General features: G+C 40.9%; 1 protein-coding gene across 3 annotated transcripts in view; it reads left to right on the forward strand.

Moving 5' to 3' along the window:
- ST8SIA1 (ST8 alpha-N-acetyl-neuraminide alpha-2,8-sialyltransferase 1) overlaps positions 1–26,450 on the forward strand; it is a 152,397-nt gene that overhangs the window by 72,380 nt on the left and 53,567 nt on the right. For all 3 annotated transcript variants that reach the window (XM_060165322.1, XM_060165323.1, XM_060165324.1), the window contains exons 3-4: positions 17,857–17,966; positions 24,425–24,517. In XM_060165322.1, the coding sequence (XP_060021305.1) occupies positions 17,857–17,966; positions 24,425–24,517 (203 nt within the window). The remainder of the gene's footprint in view (positions 1–17,856; positions 17,967–24,424; positions 24,518–26,450) is intronic.

Consider the following 26,450-nt stretch of genomic DNA (forward strand, 5'->3'; position numbering starts at 1 on the left):
TCCAGCATCAGTTTCCATAGTGTTCCCTTTCACCCTTTACACTGCTTTCAGTTCCTCATAAACACTAAGCTCTGTCTTTCTATAGAGCTTCTTGACTCTCTCCCTTTCCCCGGGAGACTCTTGTCTCCTCTTTTCTAGTTCACTTATGTTAATACCTTGGATCCTGTTTGAGTATCATTTCCTCTCAGATTAAGTAATCAACCACAGAATGATTATAACACAATAAAGTCTCTCCCTTGGTATGTCTGAAATAGCTGTGAGAGTATATAAGGAGATTTCCACTCTGTTTTTCTTATGGAAATGGATGAATACTTACTCAGTTGCTAACTTTTATTGATATGACCCAAGTTGTTAGGGCACACTGGGGTCAGTGAACCTGGTACAGTTTTTCTGGTGAGAAATTTTGCAGTGCATATCAAAAGCCTTAAATATGTGCTTCTTATCTGACCCAGCGATTCCACATCTAAGGATTTACCTTAAAATAACTGATCAGGTTCTCAAGGTTGTATGTATCAGGTCAGTAACAGCATGAGGAATTCTGCGTGGAATGGGTTAGGGATGGAGTCTTGCTGAAAGTGGTCTTGAAGAGGCTCTTGCACGGAACTTTACATAAAATTAAGCCAACCTGATTGTTTATACCAAAGGAGAAAATAGAGTGGGCTCATCCCTCCCTCCCTCCCCATCCACCTTCCTGGATTTGCCACAATCCAAAGATGTTTGTAACAGTGTTGTTTATCATAGTGAAAAATTGGGAACCACCTAAAATATTCACAGTAAGGAATCGATTAAAGTATGAGCCACCTATCCAGTCAAATAGAATGAGGGTATTAAAACAACGGTGGAAAGATGCGCATCATATCTTGTTAAATAAACATGCATGTTGCAACAGCAAGGATAAGATGATCCCATTTTGGTTAGAAAACAAACAACTGTTTAGGATGAGACTATCTGAATATGACTTAATATTATTTTAAACTGATATTAGGGAGACTTTTCAAAAAACCTTTGATCTGTTCTTTGTCTCTTTGAATCCTGAATTTTTCACAAACTGCCTTCTAAAAGGACCTCTTTCTTTAGGTCTTGGAAAGGGAAGGAGAGTCTTCCCCAGTCTTTGGCTAAAACTTCCCTAAAACATGCATTTTCCTATATCTTTCTGGATAATTGAAGATTCACACTCATCTCTTACCTCCTACTCTTTGGGGTTTTTTTAAGATTATATAAATATATCTTTTAAATTTATGTATAAATATATCTTTAAATTTATGTATTTATTAATTTTGGTTGCGATGGGTCTTCATTACTGCGCACGGGCTTTCTCTAGTTGTGGCGAACAGGGTCTACTGCTTCATTGCAGTGCGTGGGCTTCTCATTGTAGTGGCTTCTCTTGTTGCAGAGCACGGGCTCTAGGTGTGTGGGCTTCAGTAGTTGCAGCACACGGGTTCAGAAGTTGTGGCACACGAGCTTAGTTGCTCCGCGGCATGTGGGATCCTCCCAGACCAGGGCTCGAACCCGTGTCCCCTGCATTGGCAGGTGGATTCCCAACCACTGCACCACCAGGGAAGTCCCTAACCTCCTACCCTTTGAATAAATATAAGTCTGCTAGGGCCCTGCCTGGGTTCTAGAGGAGAAAATGCTATCAGCAAGCCAAACCTGGCCCTCAAATGTCTTTTGTTTGGCTTTTACTGTTTAAAGAAAAAAGTCATCTGAACTATATTGCCAACATTAAAAACTAGATCTCATATAAAAATCTGGATTTTTAGTATTGCTTAGAAAAAAAAAATCAGTATATCTGGCAGCAGTGGGTCCCAGTGCTCATAACAGGGTATGGATCAGTTCCTGCTCTTTTTGGTTTGGTCAGGTGGCCTCTGTTTACCATAGTTCTTAGCACTCCCTGTTGTCTTCCCTCCACTCTGCTTGTGCTTCCTGCCTGGATTCTGTAGGCATTTGATTTTGTAACTCTTGTGTGCTAGACTCTTTTAGCTCAGCTGAGTATCCTTAACCTCTATACCAGTAGTCTGGAAAAGTTAACAGATTTGCTTTATTGGCTTATATTCCTAGCATCTCTGGGTAAGTCAGTCAATGAATGAATGAAAACTTTTATGTACTTATCGCGTTCAGTATATAATGTCTGAGGACATTAGGAGTTACAAGACATGCTTTATACTCTGGGGCAGCTTATTCTCTGTTTGTGGAGGATGAGTATATACACAAAATGGAGGCTAGCAATTGGTGCGAAATGCTAAGTGTCTAGAGTGTTTGGTTAGAGGGAGTGACGGTCGGCACTGTAGCTCTTTGCTGGCAGTGGGCAGGATTGTGGATGACGATCCCAGAAGATGAGATTGGTCAGGGAAAGTTCTAAGGAAGGAAGACCTTAGGTTGTATCTGAGGGTTGGTAGGATCTGGTGGGTCACAGACTTTATGGTGCACATGAATTGTGTAGGAGAACTTTAGCTTTTCGTGCTCTACTCAGAGATTGTGATTCAAGAGGGCAGAAGTGGGACCAAGAGTACTCATCTTTAATATGCATATCAGGGTGATTCTGATATACGTGGGTCACACTGAAAAAAGGGGAGAAGATGGTAGGGTGAAATAAGTAGAAGTAGGGGTGTGAGTGGGGACTGTAGAGGCTATAAAATTTAACTGATTGGAGGTTTGTATGCCGGTGCCCTGGGAGATGATGAAGGGAGCAATGCTGGGAAGAAAGGGGTGCTCTGGAAACAACTTCTTTTCCTTTTTTTTCTCACAAGAAAGGATGACAGATAATTTATTATAAAGTTGGGGGGAGGTGGGAAGCCTCAGGAACCAGTTAATCTCAAAAAGAATATTCTCTGATTTCTGCATTAAAAAATTTTATTTTTTAAATTGGAGTATAGATGATTTACAATGTTGTGTTAGTTTCTGAGTACAGCAGCGTGAATCAGTTATATATATACATACATCCACTCTTTTTTAGATTCTGTTCCCATATAGGTCGTTACACAGCACTGAGTAGAGTTCCCTGTGCTATACAGTAGGTTCTTACTGGTTATCTGTTTTATATATAGTAGTGTGTGTATGTCAATCCCAATCTCCAAATGTATCCCTCCCCCGTGATTTCTTCACTTTTTAATGGAATAGTTATATGTGGGACAGTACTGGGTTTGCTTTCTTTAAACTTAATAATTAATTTAATAGTTAATTAGCAGGCACTTGATCCGGTTCTGCTAGTTCAGGTACTCAATCAGTTAAATTGGATTAACAGTTTAACAATCTGCTCCATTACTGAGTAATTGCACACTATTTATAATTGAAAACAAAACAGATGTCTTAATTCCCACCACATTTTAGTGGGATAAACATAGAGCCAGGGGGTCAGGCTTTTTGCCCCAATATGTTGTATAGTGACGGTGTATGATTGGTTGTCACTCAGTAAATACTTGCCAAATGTCCTTAGCTGAAATGTGTTCGATGTTTGTGGTTCTTCATTTCTGGGAAAAAAGAAGGGAATTTGATTAGGTTAGTAGTTTTCTACACCATCAAATTCCTTGGGGTGTCTCGGTGTCACTTTCAGGAATGAGAGAGACCAAGAGGTCGGGGAGGGGAGGGCGCCCACTTTGACCTCAAACAACATCTTCTCTTTTGTTTTCCTATTTTTGTTTCTTTTTATGGTTTTTTTCTGCATACAGCCTTGTTCAAAAAACAAGAGACTTCCATTTCCAAGCACGCAGAATAACGACGTCAACAGTAATAAGTTTAAAAGTCTCTGACGTATTGAAGAAATGATTTGATTCAATTCCACATATACTTACAAGCCACCGTGCACAGCTTTAATACCTAATTCTCATGACTCATTGAGTATAAATGAATCCTAACGTTCCTCTGATCTGCTTCAGTTTTTGAGCATTTCCTTGAATTTGTATGGGATCTTATTGGACACAATACCTGCAGACACTTCGTAAATCTTAAGAGCGAAAAACAATTTGGTTGGTGGATAATTGAGTAGGGAAGGGGGGAGGGGAAGAGGCACTGTAGCAGCCTCAACAAAAATATAGGAAGACAAGAAATTTAGGTTGTATTGGAGGCCAACCGTTGTAAACAAAATGGTGTGGAGAGAATATTGGGTGTGAGCATAGATGATGTGGTTTGAGAAAAGGATGAGCAGAGAGTTTGGGGTGTTGGTGGGTCCTGAGTGCCTCTGTGAAGATCTCAAACGTTTTTGTCGGCAGACAACATAGTACATTTTGTACTTTTCTGGAAGGGGGGTGACTTGCATTAGCCTTTGTTTGTTTATTTAATGATTTATTGAGGGATAATTGATACATGTATTTAATGAGCATTATTCGATGCACTCGGACATACTGCAAACACCTGTGATACCATCACCTTTGTCTTAGAAGAATAACTAGTATATGAGAGTGAAGGAGGGATGGGGGATAAGAACTAGAAGCCGGCTAATAGTAACCAGCCATTGTAAAAATATTTACAATGAAAGTGGAAAGAGAAAAAGCATAGAAGAGCTTTTGAAGAGGTAGATGTTAGGGTGATATTGAGAGATGAGCAAACATGACTCCAAGGTTTCTAGGCTTGTTGCTGAGAAAATCTGGGTCCATTAAAAATAAAAATAACAGTTACTGATCACTTAGCTTGTGCCAGACAGAACTCATTTAATCCTCACAACAGCTGTACAAGGTGGATACCATTATGACGAGTGAGAAGAGTAAGGCACCGAGGTTAAGTAACTTGCCGGCGGTTATGGAAGAAACGTTAAGCCAGGACTCAGGTGCAGGCAGGCAGGCTCTAGGGTAAGGCTCATCAGCCGGAAGAGGAACTGTGCATATTTGCAGAAAAAGAATCCTTCGGTGGTTTTTCCACCTTGGGAGCTGAGAAGACAAAGTCTCGCCATGACATGACGTATAGTTTCTGCTGCTGCGGCTGCCACTTTCTGCTTCACTACTAAGAATCACTGGCCATTACCTTTGCAACGTGCATGCCCTTCATATTTCCTTTCCTTTCCACCATAAAAAGCCCCCCAGTTTTGAGAATTTTTGAAATGTGGTCAACCTCTGGCTTAAAGCACAGGCTCAGCCTTCCTACGGCTTTATTTATTTTTTAAAAATATTTTATTTATTATTTATTAATTTAGGCTGCGCCAGGTCTTAGTTGCAGCATGCGGGATCTAGCTCCCCGAGCAGGGATCAAACCCAGGCGCCCTGCATTGGGAGCTCGGAGTCTTACCCACTGGACCACCAGGGAAGTCCCCCTTATAGCTTTAGCATCCATGGGTCAGAAACAAAATCAGTAACTAACTTCAGTTAACCAGGAATTGAATATGAAATATTCAGTAAATCTGATGAATGGTCATCTTGTTACTGACAGCAAGTTTGTGTGCCTGACACACAGTGAGGCCAAACAAAGTGAAACGTTGGTGCTTGGAACAGAAAAAGGTTTATTGCAGGGCCATGTAAGGGGACGGGTGGCTCGTGCCCAAAAAACGTGAACTCCTCAAAGGGTTTCAGCAAAGCACTTTTTTTTTAAACATCTCTATTGGAGTATAATTGCTTTACCATGATGTGTTAGTTTCTGCTGTATAACAAAGTGAATCAGCTATACATATACATATATCCCCATATCTCCTCCCTCTTGCATCTCCCTCCCTCCCACCCTCCCTAGCCCACCCCTCTAGGTGGTCACCAAGCACCGAGCTGATCTCCCTGTGCTATGCGGCTACTTCCCACTAGCTAGCTATTTTACATTTGGTAGTGTATATATGACCATTGCCACTCTCTCACTTTGTCTCAGCTTCCCTTTCCCCGTCCCCGTGTCCTCAACTCCATTCTCTAGTAGGTCTGCGTCTTTATTCCCATCCTAGGTTCTTCATGACCATTTTTTTTTTTTAGATTCCATATATATGTGTTAGCATATGGTGTTTGTTTTTCTCTTTCTGACTTACTTCACTCTGTATGACAGACTCTAGGTCCATCCACCTCACTACAAATAACTCAATTTCGTTTCTTTTTATGGCTGAGGTGAGTGAGAGGCTTGGTTAGTTGTTGCAGACTTCTTGGGGTCGGAATCCTTTGTTCTTGCAGCTGTCCGCATAGGTCATGATGTTCTTGCCAACTTCCAACAAGATAAAAATTATTCTCTGTTCTGCATCTTTTTATCTCTGTATGAATGGACTCTTAAAGATTAGAGCCCTGAGAATAGGCCATCCTGTATATTTCAGGCTATAGGCAACATTCTTTTACAAAAGGTGCAGAGTCAGCATGACTAAGCACAGGAAAAGGAACAGATCTAATAAGGAGTCAGATTTGTTCTTACAGTCTGAACTGATGTTTTATTTTTGGCTTCCAAAAGTTATGTCCAGAATAATAGATATGTGAAAAATATATAATATTCCTTGGAATGCTTAAGTGTTTTTTTTTTATAATGGATTGAGTCAGAAAGTTGAATAGGGAAACAGTACCCAATATATAAATATTCACATCATTCAATTTCCAGAGATGCGTCCTATGTAGAAAGACTATTAATACTGAACTAATCTTTTTTAAAATCATAATTTTATTAGTGGAATGGGGAATACGGATTTAACAACAACTTTCTGGAAATTCATTTTGTATAATTGAAGAACAGTTAACCTTTTTTGAGTGGTAGGGATGTGCAAATATTCTGTAATTAGTATTTATAAATATATATCCCCAGGTAAAGTTTTGGGTAATATCTTTTTAAAGGGTTCAATAATTAAATATCTGTAATGAGAAGCATTTGTCTCTGAAATAAATTAATTGCTAGATATTTTCATCATAAAAATGCTTAAACATGCAAAATAAGAAAGCATCTGAAATTTTAATTTGGACTTCCAGTGGGGCTGGTTAAATAACCAAAAAAGCAACTATTGAAAAAAGCTTATTTACTGGAAAGGACCAAAGCTGCTTTTGATCCAGCTGTGTCTTGTCATTATTTTGCCTGTTTTGTTGGGTGCCATACTTACTAGGAACTTGCTTGTGGGAACTTGCCAGTCTTTAGTTGAAATAATAAAGTGGGATACAGAAATAAAGAGATGTGCATCTGAAGAATATGGTTGAAGGGCTGGGGGCATCATTGATTCACTGGTTAGAATGTAATTAGGTCCTTGAGCAGGGCAGTGCAACTAAATAGTCCAGGACGGCATAATTAGATGGGTGGCTGAATGGTGTAATTACATTCAGAAGAGGGGTGCTGTAATTAGATGTGAGGCGGAGGGGGGGTGTATTTAGATGCCTAGGTTGAGGATACAATTAACATATGGGCGAGAAATTAAATTATGTGTGTGGGTGAAGCATAATTATGTGTGGGAGTCCATGCGGATACATGGGTGAGGGTACATAGAAATGAATGGGTTAGATGCAATTAGATGTGTGAGCTCATGTTCTTATGGACAAAAACTTGATATTTTCATCAATAAGGGCGAGCATATGTTTTGACTTCATCACTAATGGCAACTGGCATAGAGTGACAGCCTTTCAGGCCTATCTAAAGGGTTGCAAATCAAAATCCCTGCTTTTCTGTTAGGACTTGAGACCCACATCTAACATTGACATTGATTCCTCTTCTTATTCATGGCACTTGGTGGTGTTCTAAGTACTGAAAGGTTTGGTAATTTTTCTAGCTTGAAAACTGCATGACAAGGAAGACTTACTCCTCCTTCCTATAAAAGAGAAGTCTGGAGGGAGTAGCAGAGCAAGACAAAGATTTTTCCTTTGAATTGTGAAGCGTGAAAATAGAATTGCCAACTCTTCCAGCTTAAAGTATCAGCATAAAGTTACATGTGTAACAAAACCAGCAAAACTTAGCTTGACAGACTCACTTTTTTTTTAGTTTATGAAACCATGTTTATTCAGCAATATTTATGGCATTTCTCCCCTTCCTCCCAAGTATAAAATTAGGAAGGCGAGGAATGTAGTTTATGGGTACAGTGGAAACAGAATGATAGAAAGGAGCTAGAGGAAGAAGAATCTAGAACAAGTTAGGTCCAAAAATCACCCAGTGCATCTGAGAAACATATTGAATTAGTGAAGTATGGTGAGAGTTGTAATAATCTGATATGTCCTGTATTAAATTTAAAACAATGGAGTCTTTTGTTACCATCTTCAGAAGCAGGAGAGCATTTTAAAATACAAATTCATTGCTTACAGAAATTCTTGATCTTAAAGTTATTTAATTGGCCACTAGTCTGCATCTGATTCAGTCTGTTAGTTCTCCTAATTCTGGACACCTTAGAGCCTCCTCTCATCTGTTTGGGGCTTAGGTTGTATCTGGTGGAGCTTCACCGTGGATAGAATCCAAGTGGGTCGCTTCCAGGATTTCAAACTTTTTGGCTTCCTGGTGCTCCCAAGAAACCTAGATTTAAGGTGAGTTATTTTTATTACCTGGATGTAGGGACATTACCGCCTTCTCCCTCATCTCCAGTTTTGTCCTACAGTGATTCTGCAGAACATTTTTTATTCTTTGGTTCTGATGCTAAGTTTTTACATTGTTAGACATGCCTAAAAGATACCCTCTCTCTCCAAGAATATTGGAACTTCGTTTTTTCAGGCAAGGCTTTATTGGGGCCCCTGCTGCAGCAGGGTGGGGAGTGAGAACAAACAACAGGTTCCCTTGCTTGCTTGCTTCCCCAAGGCGGGGCGAGCTTGTTCCTTACATGGGGCGAGGGTAGGGGTGTGTCCAGGGGTTGGGCCGGAGTGGTGGCTTCGGTGGTCTGCCCACCCCTTTGTGGTGCTTTGTTCAGGGCGCATGCGCACTACTCTGCTTGTGCTCCAGGCTCTTCAGGAGTGGCAGTTGCGTTTCTTGGTCTCTTTTTTGTCCATAATTTTGCCCCAACGGGGCGTGTACACAGTTATTTTTAGTCCCATACAGTTTCTTTGTATTTTGTTGCTGGAGGAGAGGTGTGTCCAGGTACAAGCTCTGCAGCACTGCAGCAACGGGTCCCAGGTCCCAGCTTGTTTCATTCCCCCCTGAGAGACTTTACACCCTTGTTCTTTTTTTTTTTTTTTTTTTTTTTTGCGGTACGTGGGCCCCCCACTGCTGTGGCCTCTCCCGTTGTGGAGCACAGGCTCCAGACGCGCAGGCTCAGCGGCCATGGCTCACCGGCCCAGCCGCTCCGCGGCATGTGGGATCTTCCCGGACCGGGGCACGAACCCGTGTCCCCTGCATCTGCAGGCGGACTCTCAACCACTGCGCCACCAGGCAAGCCCTACACCCTTATTCTTAAGGGGTAAAGGGCCGAAAGTCTCTTCTTCTGAAACGTCCTCCTGCTGGACAGGGGCCGCAGACCCTAGCCAGAGGTGTAGCACTCCCTTGCTGACTTATGCACTTCTAATTTGTGATCAGAGGTGCTGTTACTAAAATGTTGTGTATTCCTGTGAAAATAGTTACCACAACTTTGTTTAATCCAGTTCTTTATTTACTAAATGGTTCGCACGTTTCTTTTTTCCCCACACCTGTCCTTCCTCCCTCCCTGCAAGGCCAGCCCAAACTCTTAAGAATTAGAGATTGACGGTGGTTAACTCAATCGCTCATAGAGGTAGTGTAACTATCATTGAGGACATCTAGTTATGTCTATGTGATGGAAGATGAGTAGGTGATCAAGGTCACTGGGTCTTACTACTTTGTTGTCTTGTGTGGATTGCCCATGAAGAGGAAAAGGAAGTGAGGTGTTTGGCTTTGGAAATGACTTGGTAAATAGGTCTTTATTCACTTAATTATGAGAGCCATTCTGGGACGCTTTGGAGCTATTTACATAAGACAGAAAGAACAGGGTTTAAGTTCTTCAGTTTTTAATAGCCTTCTTCAAGGCATATTCTCAGCCAGGAATATTTTCACAGTTGGCATTTGTAGTTTGTTTCTGAAAAAGTCTTCCAACCTGTAACAAGTCTTTTCACTTTCATTCGTTCCATAAAACATCAAAGACTCTAATTTTTGTCTTTTTTTCCTCAATCTTCCTAAGATGATCTATTAGGCCGAAATCTCAACTACCTTTCTTATGCCTAAAAACTTCAGATCTCAGGTCCCAGTGTCAGTTCCTCAGAGAGATTTTTCCTAACCTTATAGCATTCTGTACTTTCCTATTTGTTAAACTCTGTTTTTCCTGCTTCCAGGAGCAGAGTATCCGTCTATTTTGTTCACCAGTACCTTTCCAGCATCCACAGCAGCTCCTGGCGCATATCAGGGCTCAACAAATAATTGTTGAATGAAAAGGGAAGTCAGGCATCAGGGCTATTTAAGAAGAGGCACAGACAGTGCAGGCTGTGGACCATAATAAGGGTAAGGGTGTCTCAGAAGCAAGATTCTGAATGGCTTCGTTAATCGGCTCATGTTTAGAGAGTGGTGGGTCTCATGTTTGTTCTTAAAGTTTGGAGATTATATATCCATTATGGCAGAAGACCTAAATAGACATTTCTCCAGAGAAGACATACAGATGGCCAAGAGGCACATGAAAAGATGTTCAACATCGCTAATTACAGTAAGTCCCCTATGAACGAGTTCCATTCTGAGAGCTCGTTCGTAAGTCCAATTTGTTCGTAAGTCCAATAAAGTTAGCCTAGGTACCCAACTAACACAATCGGCTAAGTAGTACTCTACTATAATAGGTTTATAATACTTTTCACACAAGTAATACATAAAAAACAAACACGAAAAATAAAACATTTTTAATCTTACAGTACCGTACCTTGAAAAGTACAGTAGTACAGAACAATAGCTGGTATACGGGCTGGCATCGAGTGAACAGGCAAGAAGCGTTACTGACTGGAGGAGCCAGAGGAGGTGGGAGATGGTAGAGCTGAAGGATCGTCAGCAACAGGAGACGGAGGGCAGGCTGCACTTTCACTCACACCTGACGTTGATGACACAGGGTCTGGTTCCTTGCTGGATTCAATTCTATCTACCCTCTTGAAAAAACGATCTAGTGATGTCTGGGTAGTAACTGTTTTTTTCTCATCATAGATGACACGGTAGCACCGGATTGCATTCTGAACGGCTGCTGCAACCTTCATGTACCATTCTATGTTCCAGTCCTGTGCTTCAAATACTAACAGTGCCTCCTCAAATAAAGAAAATCCCCTTGCCATTTCCTGCATCATGAATCTCTTCGGTTCTTCAGTTACTTCTTCTTCCTCTTGTCACTCTACTCTCTCAATTATTTTCACTTCTGTTTCCATCGTTATCTCTTGGTGCTTCTTAGCAGCACCAGCTACATCACCGCTGCTTTTACGCTTGCTGCCAGACATCCTGGGCTTGAAATAAAGGTACTGTACTATTGTACTCTATACAGTACAATACAGTAAAGTACACAAAAGCACAACCACTTGTAAAGGATGCACGTACGTGACAATGTACACCAGACACGTGAACTAACTTATGTGATTGGACGTGCGAACACGTGTTCGCATCTTTGAAAGTTCACAATTTGAAGGTTCGTATGTAGGGGACTTACTGTATTAGAGAAAGGCAAATCAAAACTACAGTGAGGTATCACCTCACACCAGTCAGAATGGCCATCATAAAAAAGTCTACAAATAACAAATGCTGGAGAGGGTGTGGAGAAAAGGGAACCCTCCTACACTGTTGGTGGGAATGTAAATTGGTGCAGCCACTATGGAAAACAGTATGGACGTTCCTCAAAAAACTAAAAATAGAGTTGCCATATGATCCAGCAATCCCACTCTTGGGCATATATTCAGACAAAACTTAAAAAAGATACATTCAGCCCTATATTCATAGCAGCACTATTCACAATAGCCAAGATATGGAAACAACCTAAATGTCCATTAACAGTTGAATAGGTAAAGAAGATGTGGTGTATATATAGAATGGAATACCACTCGGCCATAAAAAAGAATGAAATAATGCCATTTGCAGCAACATGGATGGACCTAGAGAATTATCATACTGAGAGAAGTAAGTCAGACAAAGACACATACATGGTATCACTTTATGTGGAATCTAAAATATGACACAAATGAACTTATCTACGAAACAGAAACAGACTCATGGGCATCATCAGAAAATCTACAAACAACAAGTGCTGGAGAGGGTGTGGAGAAAAGGGAACCCTGTGGCACTACTGGTGGGAATATAAATTGATACAGCCACTATGGAGAACAGTATGGAGGTTCCTTAAAAAACTAAAAATAGAATTACCATATGACCCAGCTGTCCCACTACTGGGCATATACCCAGAGAAAACCATAATTCAAAAACACACATGCACCCCAATGTTCATTGCAGCACTGTTTACAATAGCCAGGTGATGGAAGCAACCTAAATGCCCATTGACAGATGAATGGATAAAGAAGTTGTGGTACATATATACAATGGAATATTACTCAGCCATAAGAAGGAACGAAACTGGGTCATTTGTAGAGACGTGGATGGACCTAGACTCTGTCATACAGAGTGAAGTAAGTCAGAAAGAGAAAAACAAATATCGTATATTAACGCATATATGTAGAATTTAGAAAAATGGTAGAGATGAACCGGTTTGCAGGGCAGGAATAGAGACACAGATGTAGAGAACAAACGTATGGACACCAAGGGGGGAAAGCAGGGCGGGGTGGTGGTGGTGTGATGAATTGGGAGATTGGAATTGACATACATACACTAATATGTATAAAATGGATAACTAATAAGAGCCTCCTTATAAAAAAAATAAAATTCAAAACAAAAGCAGAAACAGACTCACAGACATAGAGAACAGACTTGCGGTTGCCAAGGGGGAAGGGGGTGGGAAAGGGTGGATTGGGAGTTTGGGATTAGCAGATGCAAACTATTATATACAGAATGAATAAAGAACAAAGCCCTACTGTATAGCATAGGGAACTATATTCAGTATCCCATGGTAAACCACAATGGAAAATAATATAAAAAAAGAATGTATATATGTGTATAACTGAATCACTTTGCTGTACACCGAAATTAACACAATATTGTAAATCAACTCTATGTCAATAAATTTTAAAAATAAATAAACGAATAATATATCCATTATGACATTAAGAAAATGCCTTTAGGTCAGACACTACTTAAGATAGATTGGATGCTCAATAGAAATCTGCAAATTAAATAATTATTGAACAAATTGTTGATTATCTGATCTGTTCTTATTTTGCATATAGAACAGTGAGCAAAAAAGATATGATACTTGGATTGATTCATGTAAAAATGTGCATTTAAAAACTCACTGATCAGAGTAGTAGATATACCCTCTAAGGGCCAATGATTAGAAAATATTTTGCTCAAAATCTATGTAAACCTTTGAAATTGCAATTATCTCACACAAAGGTAAACTATATGTAACAGTAGTGCTTTAGCAATGTAATGATAATTTTTCCCCAGATAATTTAATTCTTTTAGTATTTAATAATGTACTAGTCTCATATATTTATATGGGACTTCAGAGTGTTCTGATAATGTTCAACACAGCTGATTTTAATTCTCATAATCATACTGGGAGACAGATGGGATAGTTATTATCATGCCTGACTTCCAGTGAGGCACTGAGAGTTTGCAGGGCCTGGTAAACCATAATCTGAATCCAGATGGTTAATATAATAGAGTCATTAAGAAGATGGCCATTAATAGATGGAACAATGATAGGTGAAAAAACTTGGACGATGATTTATAAGGTGAATTGGTGGTCAAGCAATATTTTGAGACCGTGGCTGTAGTCAATCTGCCTAATCCATCCTTTCATTTAGACTAGTATTTTTTAAGGTTAGCAGGAAGAGTGTTATAGTATAGTACTATATTCTAAGACCCAGCAGATATTTTCTTACATGGGTGCAAGGAGATACCTTTGAAAAGAAAGTATGCAGTTAGTGCCTTAATAAAAATACTCCTTGACAGAATCATAATATTTCTGTGGAAATGGATGACCAAAATTCTTTCTATGTAATATACACCAAAAGGAGGACGCCTTGTTCACGGATCATTCTGGTAAGCATCGACCATTGCCAAATTAAAATATTTTGTGCCTAGAATAGAATAATGATAGTATTATCTCAATTAGTTAAAAAAATTCCGCAGTATTTTCTCAGTTAAGTTTTTTCTCTGTAAAACTTTGGTGAGCTCCTTTGTTCACTGGCATATTACCAATGCCCAGAAGAATGCACCCAGATACCAGAGAAACAGTTATTGAAATGAAGTTGCTTGTGTGAGGGCTAGCATTGACCAAATGAAGAGGAAATAAGCAAATATTACCAGCCCAAAGTCAGAAATGGCTTCCCCCTCAACTGGGCTTTTGTTCAGAGGCTTAAAAAAGTGTAATGGTGTGTGTGTGTGTGTGTGTGTGTGTGTGTGTGTGTGTGTGTATAAAACATATACATATATGTTGTATATGACATATATGTATATATAATGTAAGAACAGGTAAATACCATATAAAGTAGGTAAATTTTCTGCTAATTAAATTATTCCAGTTGTTAAGATAGAGTGTGATAAATCACTATTTTACCATGTTTCTCCCAAACGCATGGAATCTAAGGATTTTGTGGCTTGAACAAATCAGTGGACTCTGCTAGAAGGAGGAAAGAGATGAAAGAAGAGGGGAAGGATAATGGGAGGACCACCATGCTAGTGGCTCAGTGAGATGCTCTGGGTACATCATCTCATATAATCTCATATAGTCCTGGGCAGCATTATCCCGCTTTAGAGACAGGAAGTGGAACGCCCACGGGTCCCACAATCTGGAGGTAGTATTTGTACCCAGGTTTATGCTGCTACTGCTCCTGCCACTTCCCAGCTCTGCTTGTTCTGTGCCCAGATTCTTGCTTGGAAAACTGGTATTGTCAGTCGATGTGGTCCAGGGACTTTTCCTTTAACAACAATGAGCGGGGGTTAAGTTGGCTTTTACAAAGCAAACTAAATATTAGTAGAGCATGAGTGAGCCCACACTTCTGACATAAACTGTATACAGATAGTCGTATAACTCACTGAACTCAGATCAGGCTTCCATCCTCACTCCTGAAACAGGTCTGTCCTGAGGAAGGTTACCAGTGACCTCCATGCTGCAAAATCCCGTGGCAATTTTCCGCACTTATCTTACACAATCTATCAATAGCATTTGCTGCAATTTTTCACCATCCTTCTTGAGTATCTTGAGATATTTTTTTTTTAAACTTTGCTTGCAAGATACTCTACTTTCCTGTTTTTCTCTCCCATTCCATTGGTCACTCCTTCTGTCTCCTTTACCGATTTCTCATCAGTCTCCTGACTTCTTGTTAGAACCTCCCAGGATTCAGTTCTTAGACCTCCTCTCTTTCCTGTCTGCACTCATTCACCAGCTAGTCCCCTGGTTTTAAATACCTCCTATATGCTGATCACCTCCATCTTTCTGTCTCCAGGAGAGACCAGTTCCCCGACTGTACTCTCATATATTCAGCTGCCTGCTTGACATTGCCACTTAAATGTCTAATGGGGATCTCACACTTGACATATTTAAAATTGAACTCCAAATTATCCCCCCCCCACCAAAACCTGCTTCTCTGTCATCTTCCATGTCTCAGTAAATGGCAAGTCCGTCTTCACAGTTGTCCAAGCCCCAGACTTTGGCATCGTTCTTGATTCCTCTCTTTTTCTCTTATCCTATTTCCATTGCATCAGCAAATCCGGTCAGCTCTTCCTCCAAAACATCTCCAGAATCTGATTACTTCTGACCACCCCCACTGCTCTCACTCTAGCCCAGGCCACCAAAATCTCTAGTCTGCTGTTTCAGGAGACTGGTCTCTTTCTTTCTGTGCATGACATCTTACAGCCTATTCACACAGCAGCAGAGTGATTGTTCCAAAACATGTTATAGCATCACTCCTTTGCTCACCCTACTCCTACCTAATCTCCCCTCCTCCTCTGTCCCTTGCTTACTCATCTCCAGACACACTGGGCTCTTTCCTCTTCATTTCACACCCCAGGAGTGTCCCCTCCCGGTGGTTCCCACAGGTACCTGTAAGGTTCACTACCCCCTGTCCTTCAGGGATTTGCTTCCATGTCTCCTGACCACCCTATTTCAATGGCAAGTCCTCTTCAAAAGTATTTCCTCATCTTCTCATGCCAATGATTTTCTTTCTCTCCACAGCCCATGTCACCATCTGATACTCTGTTTATTTACTCATTTGTCTTATTTATCATCCATTTCCCCGCTAGGATGTAAGCTCCTTGTGAACAGGGATTATTATGTCCCTGTCACCCAGGACAGTGCCTGGGACATAGTAGGTGTTTAATAAATACTCGTGGAATAAAAGACCAGCTAATTTGAGCATAAAGACTTAAATCTACATCTAAAAAATTACAGATCTAGCCCATGTGTTTGTTGATTTCAAAACTGCCTCCCAGGAGTGACTGAGAAAAATGCCACGTGTCATCCTGGGTTATCCTGGGCGTGTTGGGATGCTGGCCTTTGCCTGACACTCCTCTCTGTATCCTGACCTAGAGGTCACTGGACAGTCTCTGCTGTAGTGTTACGAAGGGAAGTCTTTCCCATCTGCAAATGCTTAGACGCTGCAGTTTCAGTACTGTATATTCATCAGCTATATTGTCATAGCTCTGGCTAGTCCTTTTACAAAATAGAAATCAAGGAAGTGCAATTCCCTTCTTGTGCTACAGTGAGTGCCCCTCACCTACCAGTGATCACTCACACCCCTGGAATTTCATTTTTCTGCTTTAATTAATTAATGTGCATATATTCGGGTATTCATTTATTCTTTTGGTGTAATCCATATTATGCCCTTCAGATTCATCAAGGATGGCTGACTTAATATCGGCGTGGTTATTGTATGTCCCAGTTATGCAGATGTAAGGTGTTCCCCCAGAGAACACCAACCGCTGTGCTCGGTTTCAGCAAGCAGGAAATGCCGTGTCTGGTGGTTCTTGCTGACCCAGCTAAAAGAGACTGAATGTTGCATTTCACTTCCAGGGGCTAGTGCTGGGTTTTGATATTCCCTGGTACTATAAATAGCACCCCAGGGAACGTTCAGGTACACGGAACATTTTCTTTGCAGTCCAGTTCAATGTCTGCAGAAAGTCATATGCTGTCTGGATGGACACACGTCACTTGTCCCTTAGTGCCTCCTAAGTTCTAGACAGACCCGCCCAGAGTGTTCATGTGCTCATAAACACAGCGTTTGCTCTCAGCGTACTTCTGTGCCTCTGTTTATGCTGCTCCCTCTGCCTGGCAAAATCTTACTCATCCTTAAAGATTCATCTCGAGTAAGAAAGCGTTCCCTGAATCAGCTTGACAGACGTGTCTTCTTGCCCCTCTCTGGATTCTCCACAGCATGTGAACATACCTCTTCTACAACAAGTTCAGCATTACAGTAGGGTCTGTTACATAAGTTTCTGTGTTCACACTCTCCTCACATCCCAAACTGTGAATTCTGAGACCTGTGGTTTCTCTGTCTTCTGTTTATCCCCAAAAATTAGCATAGGAAGCACCAGCAACGTTGAGTGAATGACTGATTGTATGAATGAATGAAATTGCATCCAAACAGGGGAATAGAATTCATTTGAGTTTGTTCCCAGCTTAATGCCTTTAAAAAGAATCCTAAGAATGTTTAGTGGGGATTTTTCCATTTTCTTTAGCAGTCACTCCCCACTGTGTGCACGGCCAGTTTGATACCAAAAAATGTTATATTGAAATACACTTCAGGGAGCTAAAAAAACCCGTTTATTTCAAAGGAATAGGCTTGTTTGTTCCTTGCAAACTTTCTGGCATCTTTCTTTCTACATGCGCTTTTCCCTCTGCCCCGTCTTCAGCCAAATTCTCTGGCCGGGTCTGCTGTAAACAATGATTTTGTGAGTGGTTGTGTGTTCTCTGCAGTGAAAACCCGCCTTGTTTTCTGTTGCTAGGCAACCCCATTCCAGCTGCCCTTGAAGAAATGCGCGGTGGTGGGAAATGGTGGGATTCTGAAGAAGAGTGACTGTGGCCGTCAAATAGATGAAGCAAATTTTGTCATGCGGTAAGAGAGCTCCCACAGCGCGGCTTCTGCCTCCTCTCTTCTCCCCCACCCCTCCTGCCAGCCCCGGGGCCTTTGGAAACCAGTCACTGGTGATTAATCAGAGGTAGCTGCTCTTCAGCCGTCCCTTCAAGTTCACATAGAAGTGAGTTGAGGAGATAGGCCAGGGGAGCCAGGGAACGGGCCCCAAGAAAGTGCAAAGCTGGGAGAGCTTCAGAGGTCGTGGGGAGACCCCCAGAGTGGAAACACTCATTCAATTTTATTTTATTTTATATTTATTTATTTTTTTGCGGTACGCGCGCTTCTCACTGTTGTGGCCTCTCCCGTTGCGGAGCACAGGCTCCGGATGCGCAGGCTCAGCGGCCATGGCTCACGGGCCCAGCCGCTCCGCGGCATGCGGGATCCTCCCGGACCGGGGCACGAACCCGTGTCCCCTGCATCGGCAGGCGGACTCCCAACCACTGCGCCACCAGGGAAGCCCCACTCATTCAATTTTAGACGATACAGTTGGATGACTCCAACTTTAAGACTTGTTCTTAAGACAAACTCTCTATGAATAAACATTTTCATTAATTCATTTCATTCTACACACTCTGCTGCTTTGTTTTTCACAAAAGCATTTGGAAGTAGTGAGTAGGATTTGAAGAGGGGTTGGATCTGGGCAGCGCTAAGAAAACTGGGAGGAAGGAGGGGGATTACATTTCGAGCGAAGAGGAAGCTTGGTAAGGAGACTGAGCAGAGTGGTGACGTGATCCTGCAGGGGTGTGTAAAGGAGCTGCTAGGACACATCCAGCCAAGAGTAGAGACCATGACACTGAAATGGCACCAACATGCACCCTTGGGTAATTTTGACCAGCAGGGAAGATAGTGAGTGATTGGATAGTCACAGGCTTGGGATTGTCTGGTGGAGAGGAGAGAAGGGTGGGAAGGGACAGCATGGAAGGTCCTGGCTAGAGCGAGTGTGAAGTGACACACTTTGAAGTCTCGGCTGGATGGGAAGTGGGCCCTGAGAGGTGTGAAGGAGAAAGGAAGGGGGCCAGTGGGACCAAATGATGGGGTTCTTCAGAGCTGGAGGGGGCGGTGGCGGGAAAGATGAGAGAAGGTGGGAAAAAGAGAGCTAATGTCAAAGAATGTCCCACTGGAGAATGTGACTTCACCTTCTCTGGGGGATGAGCAGACGTGTTGTAGAAAAAAAAGGACATTTGTTACTGAAGAGGTGTAGGAACCTGGAGGCTGTTCTGGGGAGGGTCTTTCAGGTGCGCCCCGAAGTCTCAGTGAAGTGGAAATGACTATGAACCAGGGGCCAAAATGCTCTGGGACCAGGAAGGCTGAGGTCTCCAGCAACACAGAGGGCAGAAAGCTGAAGGGGGGTGGCGGTTGTGTTTTGTGTTCATTTTTAAGGATAAATAGATAATGGTCTAGAAGTAGCAAAACTTAGCAGAGAGAACACTGAACCACCTCTGGGCTCTGAGCTAAGTGGAGTAGGGGAGAGTAAAGCCTGTCTGAGAGTGTTTCAAGGAAGCTGTGTACTCAGGGGAGGGTCAAGTTCCCTCTCAGAGAGCAAGGGTTGGGCTCCTTGAAAGACTTTATCTCACTGGTGAAGCCTGCTGCAGAGTGGGAGTGGGGTCCTTTTCTATCTCTCTTTCCTTTATGGAGATGTCCTGCCCTAGTTTTTCCAGTGTAAGACTCTTGTTTTCCTCTCCATTGCCATTCTTATTTTTTGTGACTCATACAAACCGTAGAAACATGGAGACAATAAAAATGTAGTTCTCTTAATTCAAGTCGACGTCAGTTTGGTGAGCACCTACTTTGTATCGGGTCTTCACTGGGGTTGGGAATGGTATGTTGAACAATTCCCCTCATGGACTTAAAACCTGGAGATGTGCTAGTGCTGTGACTGGGGTGATTCAGAAGCAGATGATGAGTGAGTGGGGACCTTCTGAGGGCAAGTGGCATCTGGGCAGAGCCCTCTCTCCATTCCATTCTGGACACAGGCCACCCTGTCCAAGCTCTAATGTAGGAAGGACACCAGGTGCTGCCACAGGGTTGTGAGCCATGGGGAGAGTGCGGTGAGATGGGATTTAAGCTGTAGAAGTGGGGACAGTTCCCTGAAGAGCAGAGGTACCCCCGCTAATACATTGGTGTTAGGTGGAGGCTGAAGGGCCAGCAAAGAAAACAGGGAGGTCGGAGGACCAGCCCTTGCTGCAGACTCACTGTGTGACCCGCAGTGCACCATTGTACCTTTGCTGCAGCTCAGCTTTCTAATCTATGTGAGGAGGTGGCTGCAGACAATGCCACAAGCCTTTCCATGGTAGAAACTCTGATTCTGTGATGATGTGACTATCGCACCACTGTCACACATTCACGTAGTCTAGTTTAAATTTTCATATTGCTCTCGAGTATAAGCTGATTTGCTTTTTCCAGAAACTATGTAAGGAAGAAAGAGTGGAAATATTATACTCACAGACTCAGGAAAGTTAAGTGATTCCAAGAGGTCTGAGTGCAATGTGGAAGGAGGCATTAGTACAATAAATGTATTTTTTTAGTATTCCTGAGTGGGTGTGTGTTTGCCACTACATTTAGGAAGATGGATATTTTAAACTTAATGTGCACGAGATCAGGCCTAAGCATCTTAGGGGGTTACCTATATTATTTATTACAAATAAGCAAGACTACATTTGTGTTGTATACGATCAATACTGATATATTCAAGTTCAGAATTAATGAGTGCTTGTGATTAGGGTGCACAGCACAGGATTAAACAGATGTTCATGGAATGATGAGGGAGGTGAGGACTGAAAAAAATTCAAAGAAGGTCGCATCAAAACTAGATGTGCATGTGCCTTTGATTCAGTTTCAAGAATGGCGCCATTATCATAACACCTTTGAATTTTTAAAAAGCCTTATTAAGGGTTTATAATGTGGGAGTAATTAAATGATGATAAATTGTTTATAAAGTATTCTTATTTGACCATTTATGTATCTATTTATGCATGATTGCTTAATACACATTTTGGGGGCATCCTGAGGAAATGGAGGTAATATCATATGTTCAAAATTAAACATTTAGTGAGTAAATGTGATTGGAAAGCACATAGTATGTTCCTGGACTATAGGGTCCATGGACAGTTACATTGAAAGATGAGATCCCAAAACAGCCTTACCTGTACACAGTGGTGTACCCAGTTACAGTTCAAGATGTTTTCCAGAATTAGGATACAACAATGCCATAATTTCCTTTGCTTGGACATTTTCAAATACGTCTTCTAATGCTAGAAGTCAACTCCCCGTTTTTCAAAGTAAACATTTGCTCTGTAACCAAAAGCAATACTTTAAAAAATAAAATTGTTGAATAAAATGTATCTGGGAGTTGTGCAAGACAGAGATAACTGTGTTCTGGAGAGGAATTGGGTGGCTCAGGAATATGAGTGAGGACAACATAATTTTGGTGCCTTTGAATTATTCTCAATTATATGTGTTTTACCTATTTAAGTGTACATACAACTTAAAAAGGAAGTTTAGAATTTATTCTATTTAAAGATTCCTCTCCAGACCCACATCACCCACCCACCTCCACTCCCCACTTCAAAGAATATTCATTCCTCATCAATTCTGTGATCATATCTTCTAGGATCACGAGTATAGTTATTAAGACACTTCAGCCATTAATATCCGTTCATTGAGCCAACAAGCGTTAATGCAGAGTTTGAAACACTTTTACACAATATGCCTAATTGGAAACAATTTGACTGTATTAAATGTGCCTTTTATGTAAATCTATGTAATTATCAATTTAGGAGTTGCGGAGCTAGAATTATAGTGTGCTTTTTTTCGAAGAGAAGAGCTACAGGGAAGTATCATAGAAATTTGGACTTGAAGAGAAAGTTTACCCAGAAGAACAGACATTTACACCAGCACACAATGTCATTATTTTCCAGAAATGAATGTATAAAATATTATCTTTATTGTTTTAAACATTTCCCTCTATTGCAGGATTTGGCAGTTAGTGTCCGGAAGTGTTTCTCTGAGCTTTTGTTTTGTGATAGGAGGTGTGAAGTGGACCCAGACATATGAGCCATGGATCAGTCTACGAGGAATGCACAGAAAAAGTATTTTTTCAGGAATACCAACTAGTTTCATTTAACGATGACAAAACAGGTTAACCGCACTTTCCAGCAATATTCAGAGTTTACAGGTTTAATATAATGTGGTTGATTCTCAAATGTTATGAAGGGCCATCAGGATCAAAGGGGAAGTGATAAATTAGGAGATTGGGATTAACATATACACACTGCAATATATAAAATAGATAACTAGGGCTTCCCTGGTGGCGCAGTGGTTGAGAGTCCACCTGCCGATGCAGGGGACACGGGTTCGTGCCCCGGTCTGGGAAGATCCCACATGCCGCGGAGCGGCTAGACCCGTGAGCCATGGCCGCTGAGCCTGCGCGTCTGGAGCCTGTGCCCCGCAACAGGAGAGGCCACAACAGTGAGAGGCCCGCATACCAAAAAAAAAAAAAAAAAAAAGGTAACTAACAAGGACCTACTGTATAGCACAGGGAACTCTACTCAATGTTCTGTAATAACCTATATGGGAAAAGAATCTGAAAAAGAATGGAGATGTATATATATATATGGATATTTATATATGTGTGTGTGTGTGTGTATAACTGATTTACTTTGCTGTACACCTGAAACTAACACAACATTGTAAATCAACTAGACTCCAATAAAAACTAAAAAAAAAAATTACATTCATCAAAAAAAAAAGAGAGACAGATGCCCAAATTCTAGTCTGTGTTTTATCCTGGGAGTCCTTTCCATCTTTGCGAAGATCAGTTAAATCACAAGAGCACAGTCAGCACCATGACCGGATGAGCCTGGCGGTTAATAAGCTCGCTCTCCGACATGGTCTTCGGAAACCTCTTGGGATACGGTGCGACCACTAGACTAGAGATGCCTTAAGTAGGCTCTGTGACTTGGCTTCCCCCAGGCTCCCCACCATGCCTGTTGTGTTTGTTCCCAATGGGCACTCAACTGGCTGACATTAATCTGTGGGGAGCTGCCAGAAGAACCAGAATCTTGTTACCAAAGAACAGGTGGAAGGAAGATTCCAAATCAACTGAGACGAGTTTCTGCCTGGGATGCCCTGATGTGGTAGGAGTCAAATACAGGGTAAATACGAGACGACATCAAGGAACTTGTGCTGATCAGCTGAGTCGGTGCTCAGACAAGTCCACGTCCTGGGGGAAATTTGTAGGGAAATTTTAATAGTTGGGGAATGGCCGAGACCTTAATATTTGTAAGATGTCCACTGGCAAAAAAACGATGCTTTGGTTTGCTGAAGTAAGAAAAACTTAGAGGTGCCCTGCTGTGGAGTCAAGACGTGGGTGGACAGGGGCACTTAGGACTCAGTAATAAAAGAAAATCTAATGGAAGCTATAAACTCATTTGGGATGGTCAGAAGTAATAGATATATATTTAGTTATATTTATATGATATTTCTGATATGTGACATATTTGAGCTTTTACTATGTATGAGGCGTCAAGGTAGGGACTTTTTATACATTTCTTACTTTAATCCTTGCAACCACCTTATTGGAGAGGAAAAGCCATTATCCTCATTTTGTGTAATGGGGGAACTGAGGCAGTTGACAACTTGGTTAATGTCTCACTGGCAGAAAGCCATGGGATTTGGATTTGCAGTTGCAATATTTTCCGTTGTAAGCATTCATAAGATGTTGCGGTAGAGGAGAGCACCCAGGGCTGTGTTGTGTGTGTGTGTGTGTGTGTGTGTGTGTGTGTGTGTGTGTGTGTGTATGAGGGAGGAGGAGCTATTTCTGTCACCTGTACTCTTCCCTTGCCTAGACTGGGATGGTGGAGAATCATTGCATTTCTTTAAATGACAGATTATTTTGTCTTCACCAGTAGGCAACCATACGTTGGTCATGTACCCAGAAGTTGCACATGCATCGATTTGGGTTGGCAGAGTTTGCCTTGAATGTACTATTATAATTTAGAATTTGGGAAAAGAATGAAAAACACAAGCAAATACAATTCTTCCTTTTCTCTTGAAGTTTGTTGGTATCCACAGAGAACACTGTAGGTCCTGTGTCTTCTAGGGGACTACACCCTCCTGAGCACTAATTTCATATATACCCTGACTTATCACCTCAAAAATATTTTGAATGGAATAAATTCATTTTAGTTATATCTCTTTCCTTCAGTAAATCCCTTACCTCTCTAGCTGACATTTTCTTTCTTCTAAAACAGAAATAGTTTTTATGACAGCATTTTGAAGATGCTAAGAGTTAGTCATCTAATGTCTATTAAAAGGGAGAGGTGATAAAAACAGTTATTTGTGAATTGAGCTAGACTTAGTAAAATTCCTATTTGCCATGATAATTGACCTGATTTAAAAGTATGTAAATCATTCTGAACTGCTTGTTCTTGTTTCTCTAGATGCAATCTTCCTCCTTTGTCAAGCGAATACACTAAGGATGTTGGATCCAAAAGTCATTTAGTGACGGCTAACCCCAGCATAATTCGTCAAAGGTAAGAGTTTATGACTTCTCTTTGTGAGGAATTAAAAGGAAGGCTTTCGAAATATTTAACATCGTAAAGGCAGTGAACATAATTCAGTTTGGGAAACAAAGAAGAAAACCATCTGGACAGGCAGGAAGGATGAAGGAGGGAATTGTAAATAAACTAGACAGGATTATGGGAATCCAAACACTATTTCATGCTTCCTCTGGGATTCCGTTTCTTGCCTTTAGAGATGGTAAAAATAACATGTGAATCCATCATTTTGCTCAAAGAAGTAATATTATATCGTGCTTACTCATTACTACTACTTTCCAATTTGTTGGCTTCAGTCCCAACTCATTGATTGGCACTGATTGGTGAACGGAAGTCATATCAACTTTATTAAAGAGTAAAAACAGAGAAGTGACCACTTTACTGCATATGCATGCATGAAAGTAGCAATATTGTGGGAATGTACAAGAATGTGTGATTATATGATGTTACAATATAGTACATCACATGATATTCAGTCAGATTTGGGAAAGCAGATGGAAAATTCTTACTCTAGTATCGATTCCAGAAATCTTGGCAGTTGCTGTGGGAGCTTCTGGGGGTCGTCGGTTTCTAGTTGATGAAGCCCGGCGGTAAGCTGTGAGCTGTTTATCCAAGGACTGTTCATCGTAGAGAATGACTCAATCTCTGTGAAAAGAAGAGTCAAACATCACCCTTATGCTCTCCCATGTACACTAGCAGTTAATAGTGAAATACCCAGATATTCTAAGCTCAGGCATTTGCCACCTAAGGAAGTCTTATCCAAGTGAACAGCGCTTGTGTGTCACTTGATAAACAATGCTACACTACTTGTTTTGGTTCATAAGTAAGTATTCCCATAAAATAGATGTTGGGAAACACAACCAATTTTTAATTTGACAGATACTGTGAAATTACACTTCCAAAATGTACCATTTACTTCCTCTTCGGTCATGGATCAGACTGCCTGTTTTCCAATACTGAAAACATTATGTGCTGTTCATCTTTTAAATTTTTGTCAGTTTGCTGAGTTAAAAATGATACATTATTTTTTACTTAATATGTTTTTTTTAATATAAGAAGGGCTGAGTGGGTATTGACTATTAGTATTTTTTCTTCTGTGAATTGCCTGTTTGCATTCTTTGCTCATTTCATACTTTTTTTCTTTTTACAAACTATTTTCCTGATGATTTATAAGAACTGTATAGATATTAAGTCTTTGTTTGCTATATATGGAGCAAATATTTTCTTCTAGTCTGTTTAACTTCTGTCCTATCAGAACTCAACATTTTTGTACAATGAAACTTGTTAGTCTTTTCCTTTTTTTAAAAAAAAAACTATCTTTAGACAATCTTCCTTACCCACATCTCCTCCAATGAGAAAATATTATCCTGTATATTTTTAGTGCATTTATAGTTTCATCTTTCATACTTAAGGAATTTAATCCATGTGACTATCTTTATTTTTATAACACTGATCTTAATGTTTTTCCACAAAAATATATGTTCGTTACAAGAAATTAAGAGAGAAAAATACAAAGAAGATGGTAACAAAAAGAATCACCCCAAACCTCACCATGTGTGAATAACTATAACTAACAGAGGTACACTTTTTTCAGATATTCCATATATTCTTCAGAACTTTGAAGATATTGTTTCATTATCTTCTGGCACCCAGAGTTGCCAACCAAAAATCTAATGGAAATTTATTCATTTCTTTCTTTGAGGGAAATCTTTCTTTCCTTCCTCCGCTAAAACTTATACATTTCTTTTTACCATTTGAATTCAGAAAGTTTACCAAGATATATCTCAGAGTGGGTCTCTTTTTTCATTAATGTTGCTTGGCACATTAATGAGAGGTCTTTTGAGTTGGAAAACGTGGAGGTGTAGTGGTTATGAGTCTGTCCTCTAAGGCAAGATGACTTGGTTTTCGC

The sequence above is a fragment of the Lagenorhynchus albirostris genome, chromosome 11, assembly GCF_949774975.1.
Source record: "Lagenorhynchus albirostris chromosome 11, mLagAlb1.1, whole genome shotgun sequence".
In the NCBI taxonomy this organism is placed as follows: Eukaryota; Metazoa; Chordata; class Mammalia; order Artiodactyla; family Delphinidae; genus Lagenorhynchus; species Lagenorhynchus albirostris.